The sequence below is a fragment of the Cyprinus carpio genome, chromosome A21 (assembly GCF_018340385.1).
Source record: "Cyprinus carpio isolate SPL01 chromosome A21, ASM1834038v1, whole genome shotgun sequence".
Taxonomy (NCBI): domain Eukaryota; kingdom Metazoa; phylum Chordata; class Actinopteri; order Cypriniformes; family Cyprinidae; genus Cyprinus; species Cyprinus carpio.
The window spans coordinates 6,464,743-6,473,754 of record NC_056592.1 but is presented as its reverse complement, the minus strand read 5'-3'; the positions used below and the strand labels follow the sequence as shown (position 1 = coordinate 6,473,754).

At 37.4% G+C, this 9,012-nt stretch overlaps 1 protein-coding gene and 1 non-coding gene across 3 annotated transcripts; both read left to right on the top strand.

Annotated features, from left to right (window-relative positions):
- Positions 1 to 1,226: 1,226 nt before the first annotated feature.
- LOC109045211 (nucleolar protein 56-like) lies at positions 1,227 to 8,285 on the top strand. 2 transcript variants are annotated; one of them, XM_042778765.1, is made up of 12 exons: positions 1,227 to 1,356; positions 2,172 to 2,261; positions 2,567 to 2,681; positions 2,867 to 3,031; positions 3,525 to 3,723; positions 4,324 to 4,511; positions 4,723 to 4,874; positions 5,207 to 5,307; positions 5,876 to 6,024; positions 6,241 to 6,362; positions 6,700 to 6,843; positions 7,656 to 8,285. In XM_042778765.1, the coding sequence occupies exons 1-12, from the start codon at positions 1,354 to 1,356 to the stop codon at positions 7,878 to 7,880; spliced, it is 1,653 nt and encodes a 550-aa protein (XP_042634699.1). In that variant the 5' UTR covers positions 1,227 to 1,353; the 3' UTR covers positions 7,881 to 8,285. The 2 variants fall into 2 exon arrangements, with proteins under 2 accessions (XP_042634699.1, XP_042634700.1); XM_042778766.1 differs by having other exon boundaries at positions 1,282 to 1,356; positions 2,172 to 2,340.
- Positions 6,560 to 6,627, top strand: LOC122134818. Its single transcript, XR_006153114.1, has one exon. It is a non-coding gene; the product is annotated as a small nucleolar RNA SNORD57 (small nucleolar RNA).
- Positions 8,286 to 9,012: the final 727 nt, after the last annotated feature.

Below are 9,012 nucleotides of genomic sequence, written 5' to 3'. Positions count from 1 at the left end.
ATTCCAAAATACAAGTTTTTAAAACATTAAGAGCATAATTAGAGCTTTTATTCTTAAGTGTGTGTGTGTTTTGTTGTTTCAAAGTACTCTGCATTCCCCACTGATGTGGATATGTAGTCATAAATTCAATGCTCTCTTTTAAAATAAATTCAACACTGGTATTTATTGCCGCGGGTGGTACATTATGGCACATATGTCTGATAATTAGTGGATGGATGAGTGTGCTACCAGAACTGTTTCCTGTCATAACTCTTCAAATGTTTCCTGCATCAAATATATTTTGGCAATTTGTTCCCCCCAAACACTCACAGTCACATTTTATTGGCAAATGTTTGCAGCATGTAAAATATGGATTAATGGCACATATTTAGCTTTTTGAGACATTTAAGTAATTCTTGATAAACTATAAATCTAAAATAAAATTACATAGTGTGAACAACAAAATTTTTTTTTTTATTTTGTTTTTTGTAACAAGTCGTAATATGGGTTTTTTGGTGTGTGGCATATGATGTGTCTACTCTCTCAAATGTATATAATTGTTAAAATCATAGAACAATGCCATAGTTGAATATTGAACTGATATTCAATTCTTTTCATTTGAAATACTTTTTAATAATTAACAGTATTTTATTTTTTATTTTATTTTAATTTATTGTATTTTATTATGAACTGCATCCAAAGAAATGTGCCTAAATCAAAACACCCCAAATTTTGGGACAAATGCCAATTTTCTCAAAAGCATTACATGTGGTTTTAAGTACTACACAAATTACAGTACCTATGGTTTACACCCTATGTAATGTTTGTACTTTTGTACAAACTGTAATTTTTTATTTTACTGTGAACTTTTTATTTGTATTTATTTTTTATCAAAACTTCACACCAACTATGATTTTTCAACATTGTTTAATTAACTAAATCCAAATAAATTTGCCAAAAATCTAACACCCCAAATCCTGGAACAACCACCAATTTTCTTCTGGTTTTAATAACTGTATGAATTACCCTTGATACACACTAATCAGCAGTGGAACCCGGGTTTTTTTTTTTTTTATACAATTATAAATATAAATTTATTAATTTATTTAAATCAGCCAATAATTCCTGCTCTACTGTGTAATGCATTTTTCCTCTGCAAACAGTATGTCCACTGTGCCATGTATCTTGCGTTCCCAAGCTTTTCCAACAGGTGGCGCACACATTCCCACAAAAGCAACTTTTGATTACTCGCGATAGGGTGCGGGACTTAATCATGTGGGTTTGCGTACTTGAGCGCATGCGGATTTCTTTCCTGTTCAAGTGATCAGAAGGAACGGCACGCTCCCTTGTGCGTGGCGCACGAGATCAGTAAACATGGTAAAAATGCATTACTTTTTATGCATTTTTTTTTTTTTTTTTTTTAGAAATTACCAGATCGGTGTTTTGCATTAATTTAAATACTACGAGTGTATTGTATTTAAAATCGAGCTTTTGTAGTGTTTGTAGTACTGTCTTACGTTAGCTTTATTGCTATAACAGTTTTGTCACAGTTGCTTTGATTGGTCTGTTGTGCACAATTATGATGCGATCGCACAATACAAACTGAATTTAATCGATCTCTGCAGGCTGTATGAGGATAAAAGGTGAATCTAATTACACTAGGCCTCAATGTGATATTGAAGTCCACAGCAACCATTAAATTCAGTCTACCGGGCTCTTGAAGTTTCACTCGCCTCTAGTTAGTGTTTTGGATCGATGTCCTGGTACCGATCGCAGAGCTACGAGATGTTGATCAGTTTTAAAAGTGGCACGCGCTGAGTATTTGCTCCGCTAGAGGAGCACGTGGTGTGTCTATGCTAACCCATGCTAATGTGGATCTCCCCAGCTTCAAGCTCTAATGCAATAAAATCTAAACAGAGGGTAGTTTATTAGCGAGCGCTATCTTCAACTTACGCAATGTTGTATAAGTATTTTAAATATGTAAAATAGAGCATTTGCTTTGTACCTGGAGGTGCCAACGCCATGTGGGCTAACTTACACGCTGACCTGCAACTCCATCCTATCAGATTCATAATATTATGTTGTAATGTATTATTTACTTGATTATTAATGTAGGAATGAAGCATTTTTGGTATAATTAGTGATTTATGGTATTGGGGCAGATAAATAATCTCGCCTTCTCTTTCTCTCAGGTGCTTTTACACGTGTTGTTCGAGCATGCAGCTGGATACGCGTTATTCGCTGTCAAAGAAGTGGAAGAGATTGGAATGCTTCTGCCTCAGGTTTGTATATTGAAGAAATGCAGAAAGGAAGTAAACTATGCATTCCAACAACATGAAGAACCGGGGTCCTAACCAGGTTGTAAGTTCAAATCCCACCCATAAAAGTACCATTGAACATAATATTCATGACCTATGTGCTATGCATAGATTGCACAAGATATTAGACATGTAAAAATATATTTAGAATATGCAGGAAAAGTAAATGCACATTATAGATATTGTATAGATATATATGGCCACCAAGTGATTAGAAGTCATGCATACATCAGAGATATATATGAGTAATTCATTATTATCTTTTATAGGTGGAGCAAAGTGTCCTAAACCTTGGCAAATTCAGTAGCGTGATCAAACTAAGTGCATTCTTCCCCTTTAAATCCGCCCATGGTGCACTGGAAAATATCAATGCAGTCTCAGAAGGTAAGCGAGATGAAGGTCTTATTTTAAACTGCTTCTTGGATGCAATGATGTACCTATAATCTGTCAATCCACTGAATTACTGTGATGACAGCATACCTACAAACTGATCATCTGAGGTTGACCTGTTAACTTACAAACTGTGACTTACAATTACTCACACCTAGTTTCTAATCTGATTCGGACAGGAGTTGTCCATGTGGATCTCAAGTTGTTCTTGGAGACCAACCTTCCGTCCGGAGGTAAAAAGAAGGCAATGTTGGGGGTGTCTGATGCTAAGCTTGGTGCTGTACTTCAAGAAGAGCTCAATCTGTCCATTCAGACTGGAGGCGTTGTAGCTGAAATAATAAGGGGTGAGCAGAGAGCATGATATTATTTATTTATTTTTTTTTTTTAATAAATCGGGGGGTTTCCGATCTTTTAGATACAATGGACTCCAAACAAAATCATCCTCGTATAAAGGACCCCAATCTTAAAACTTAAAAGGTAGTTATTTTCATGTATGAAAGACCCAATATTTACTGTTGAACATTTGTAATATAAATGTGTGGACTTTTATTTGGAATTTTTTTTTTTTTTTTATTTAATTGTTTTTATTCTATTCTCTATCTCCCTGAATGCCCTATCACTCCCTTGTGGACCCTTGGAAAAGTTTTAAAATCCCCTGATTTAAATAATATGCAAATTAATATTTCCAAACATTTTCTAAAGCCTGCTGTAATGATGTACCTAGACCACCTGATTTCTGATGCTTTATACTGAAAATCTGAACAAACAGGCAAAAAAAGTGTGTTTTTATAAGTCCAGCAGTGACTGTTTCTAATGCATCTGTTTGTGATTTGACAGGTGTGCGTCTGCACTTTCATTCCCTGGTTAAGGGACTCACCGCTCAGGCCGCGTCCAAAGCTCAGCTAGGTTTGGGTCACAGCTACTCCAGAGCCAAAGTCAAGTTCAATGTCAACAGAGCGGACAATATGATCATCCAGTCCATCGCCCTCCTCGATCAGCTGGACAAAGACATCAACACGTTCTCCATGCGTGTGCGGTAAGATGTTTTTCATTGGAGTTTTTAGATTGATCAAACTACAGGAAACGAATACAGCAGCCTCCTAATGCTTACCACAGACAGTGCCCCCTAGTGCTCTGGCTGTACAGGAAGTGGAGGGACAGTAAAGTCCATCCTCAGGAGTGTTTGGTCCATCAGACTGGAGTGAACACAACCTGAGGGGGGGACAGACCTCGAGTGGGAAGTTGTTTTGCATTTAGTAATCGTTACTTAGGGATGCATGATTATTCAAAATAAAATCCAAATCATGATATGGCCTAGTGCAATCATAATAGTAGCTGGAAGGTTTAACATTTGTAAATGAAGAAATTAAGACTTTAAGAAATTTCTTGGGTTTCTTAATTTTAAACTTGGCTAGGTTTGTTGTACTTTTTTTTTTTTTTTTTTTTTTTTTTTTTTTTTTTTTTTTTTTAAATGAAGTTATTTTTTTAACATGGTTCTATTAAGATACAATCAATTTGTGAGGACCTACAAGTACCAGAGATCTCTAGCGTTTTTAGATGCAAAGACGCATTCTGTGTGAATGGCCCTTATTGGGACATTCATTTATTGGAACTTGCTCTGTTTTTATCTGTGCAGTGAATGGTACGGATACCACTTTCCAGAACTGATAAAGATAGTGAATGATAATAGTATGTATTGTAAGCTGGCCAAGCTGATCGGGAACAGGAAGGAGCTGACTGAGGAGATGCTGGAAGCTATAGAGGAGATCACAATGGACAGTGGCAAAGCTCAGGCCATCTTAGAAGCATCCCGCAGCTCTATGGGTAAGATGCGCTCATCTGTCATTATTATGCTTAATGTGGGTTTGTCTTGGATGTTATGATGTTATTATAATCTGTCAATCCCCTGAAACCATGTGATGACAGCATACCTCACTGAACTGAACAAGCCTACCTCACTTTAGCTCAACTAGTTTAAGCGCTCCAATGATTTAAGGGAAAAGTTTATGCATCAGTTTTTTTTGTTTATATAAAGGTATGGACATATCTCCTATTGACTTGATCAACATTGAGAGTTTCTCCAGTCGTGTTGTGTCCCTCACAAACTACAGGCAGGAACTGCAAGCGTATTTGCAATCTAAAATGAGCCAGGTGGCGCCAAATCTTGCAGCTCTCATTGGTGAAGTGGTATGTATTTCTTTTTTGGTTTTTTTTTTGTTATAAAATGCAATAAGTATATAATAGTGTTTGTTGTGCTAAACTTAATTTGCTGTTTTAACAATTTTTTTTAATTTGAGATTTTTTTGACTTAAGTATATCAATGTAGTATGTTGTACCTTTTTATAATTTATGTAAATTATTAATCTAAAATTTTCACATTTAAGACTCGACCATAAGTGTTTTTCCAGTTATGCTTTAATTGCTTGTTTGCTAGTTCAACCTCTCTCAAAATTCGTAAATTCTGTAGAAGTATCAAGTTGGTGTGTATAGATGTTTTCTCACATCTTTTCTTTTAATAGGTGGGTGCTCGTCTCATTTCTCACGCCGGCAGTCTGACAAACCTAGCCAAATATCCAGCCTCCACTGTGCAGATTCTGGGGGCAGAGAAGGCCCTGTTCAGGTACTGGGGCTCCCCTTCCCTGCTGGGGTTTCACACAGCTGCGGTGATGGCAGGGCGGGTGACATAGCAGGAGTGGGTTATTTGGTGTGGCAGTGAACACACCATAATGTGATCCCACTCAATCTCACGTACCCCCGAGTCTGAGCAGCTGATGAGGGTTTTCAGAGGTAGATACATTTGAAGATGTTGTTGAGATGGGGCAAATTCTTTCTCGTCATTATTAAGACCTTAAACTATAGCAGTAAATTTTAATAGTGCTGCATCAATTTCAGCAACCAAAAAGGAATTTTTAGTTTTGGCCCTAAATAGTTTGAGTGCTATAATCATTGACAAAGTGATGTTTAAATGGCACTTTTCTGTTGATGTGTTTGGCTCTTCGCTGAAGAATATTAGTATGACTGGTTTAATTTATCATTTGAGAATGCAAGTTCAGTCACCCAATTACAAAAAGGTTTTGATTTCATTTTTTTTTTTTTTTTTGTCCCCATTTTGCCTCCATTTTTGTCATTGTTACAAGGTGTAGACCCTCAAAAATAGTGTTGTAGATGGATTTTGTTCTGTGAATTAGGGCGCTGAAGACCAGAGGAAACACGCCAAAGTATGGTCTCATTTTCCATTCAACATTCATCGGACGTGCAGCTGCCAAGAACAAAGGGCGCATCTCTCGTTACCTGGCCAACAAGTGTACAATTGCATCACGCATTGACTGCTTTTCTGGTGAGTATCCCATCTCCCCTCATTTCTTTAGTTACTGCTATTTGGTTCTTGCTATGATGCTTTTTTATTTTTCGTCAACAGTAATCCACCTCAGTGGTTGTTGAAATGATAATTCTGAGCAGAACTTTGGCTCAAACACTTTGGTGTTCTGTAGTAGTGCTTGTTTGTTCTTGGCCTGACTTTTTTTTTTTTCTTTATTTTATTTTTTTTCTTCAGAGTTACCCACCAGTGTGTTCGGTGATAAGCTGCGTGACCAGGTAGAAGACCGTCTGGCGTTCTATGAGACAGGAGAGGCACCACGTAAGAACCTGGACGTCATGAAAGAAGCTGTTGCACAGGTGAGAAGTGATCATTACTCAGCATGCTAGTTAAAAATTAAACCTTTGACTATGAAATGTTATAGTAACACATAACTTGCCAAGTTAGCGTGTTAGTTGATGTTAAGTTAATCTAATGGCATAATATTCCAAACACAAAGTTTGTGATAATTTGACCTGGTAAATGAGTTAATCAACTCACTGGATTCAGTTAGTGCTGTGGGTGATGAGTCTTGTTCTCCTGACTCCTACATGGAGGCAAAAACTGATTTAATGAGCCTGACACAGCATTATAAAATTCATATTTTATAATGGACTTATACAAATGCAAATACGTTAACATTTTTCTGTCTCGCAGGCTAGTGAGGTGGCTGCCGAAATCAAGCGCAAGCTCGAGAAGAAAGAAAGGAAGAAAAGGAAGCGTGAGAAGAGGAAATTGGAAGCTCTTTCCACAGCAGAAGGGGATGACGAGGAACCCAAGAATTCCAATGGCGAGGCTGAGGTACGTTTGAGTAAAGGCTGATTTATACTTCTGCGTCGGACCTACGCCGTAGGCTGTGCATCAGTTTTCATTTATACTTCTGTGTCGCTGTCCGCGTCGACATGCAGATCGCTAGTCTGCAGTGTCCACAGGAATGTTGCTGGTGTAACCTGCGGTACCACGGCAAAAGCCGAAGAAGTGGCTCGTCAGAGAAGCATTATAGCCATGACGACGGCAAATATTAAATTATTTAAAACTAAAAAAAGGAGACAACAACGGAACAGGAGAAAATGGCATTCTTTCAGTCTCCACAAGAATTTGTACCATGGCAGATCAACATTGTTGGTCGCGGACAACCAGTGATGTATAATAAACTACAAAAAGGAGAAAACAACGGAACAGGCGTTTTATTTTATATAAGAAGGTGTAACATTTAAAATATATTAAAGTGCACAGAAACGCACACAAAACTGAAGTACATACAGAGGGAGGGGCACTAGCAGACCAATCACAGCGCTTGCGGTCCGTGTAGAATTGACGCACTGTTAGATTCTTGGAGAGGTGCACGTCAGGCTACACGCAGAAGTATAAATTGGGCTTAACCCTTCATTGGTGGTGTTTAGCACAAGTAGCATGACTATACTGGAGGCTGGACCTTCTCATGGACCCGTCTCATATCGATCATGCTAAAGCAAAGCTCCTCCGACCATTGACAGGCCCAACTCTGTGGGCTTGATCACTGAAGTGAGCAGGACATGGTCATCTCAGAGCATTTTTTCTTTTTCTTTTTTCTATTTCATACACAGTGTTGATGGGTTTTCTCTGTTCTTCAGGAAAACAAAGATGCCATAAAGAAGAAAAAGAAAAAGCAGGCGGCTGAGAAGGAACCGGAGGTCAAAGAGGACGAGGAGGTCTTGACGAACGGTGTTGATGAGGCCATGCCTGCCAAGAAGAAAAAGAAGAGGAAGATTGATGCAGAGGAGGTGGAGCCTGAAGTGACTGATGCGACACAGGTGGAGAAGAAAAAGAAAAAAAAGAAAAAGGCTGAGGATGTATAAACTCATTCCTTCAATGAACTTAAGAACTTTTTCAGTATTGTACAGCTTTGTTTTTAAGTTCAATAAGTGTTGGACTTACGGTCTAGCATTTAAAATTTGTGAGCCAAATAGCTATGCATTGAGAGCTGTTCCTTTTACACAGTCTTGCTTTGTTTCCCATCATTCTCAAAGCACCTTTCTGAAATGGATGGTATATTTGTGCCTTGCTCTAAGTGACGGCCCTTTGGCCTCAATAAGACTAAAGCTTGTCATCTAAATTCATTTAAAATGCTTCTAATTTTTGAAATGGTTTCAGTTGATGAGTGCTTGTTTGGTTATTCATAGTAATGTCTGAGCTGTTTGTAGTTATGCATATATTTTTATACTTCTAAATACTGTAATTAAACCCTGTGAAATGTGAACTGATATCGTGCATGTGGTGTCTTCAAGCCGTTTTTCCGAAGTACTCCAGCTATTCTAATTCATATTAGAAAAATCTTTAACAATTAGCATTTCAATAAATTTGTATTCAAGTCTGCTAAATCTGTTCATGTTAATTACTAATATAAGATTTCTTAGTCCATATCCAACTTTGAAGTTGATTCGCAGTTTATTACATTTTCATCTGAAATTAAACCATTCTGCATGGACTATCACACATGTAGAGCTAATTTTTTTTTTATACAGGATACAATAATGTACATTATTGTGGCTTCTCTGCTCTTACAGAAGATTAAGTCTCTAAACTTATTCTCTCCAGCCACCCGAGGCCAAATCTCTTCTAGATTTGTTGATAATGTTGTCAGTTATTGTGATATTAACTTGAGATATTTAAATACAACAGTTCAATAAACTTGCTATCGTGTTGATATTTGAGAAACCACTCTTGCTTGTGTGATATTGCTTAACTTAATTTGTTATAAATATAAAAAACAAGAACGCATACAGGGCCTTATATCATATCTTGAATTTTGTGGGTATTTTATTTAGCTTGGTGGCATTTCCGACCCTCACGAGCATGACGCTAATTCACACCAACCCCGGACAAGCTTTCTTTATTTAATGGAGGGCTGCTTAAATTAGGCTGTTTTTGCTGAGATGTTTTAATTGTGGTTAAATTTCACAGCAGTGACAATTAAATGCAGTTATCGAG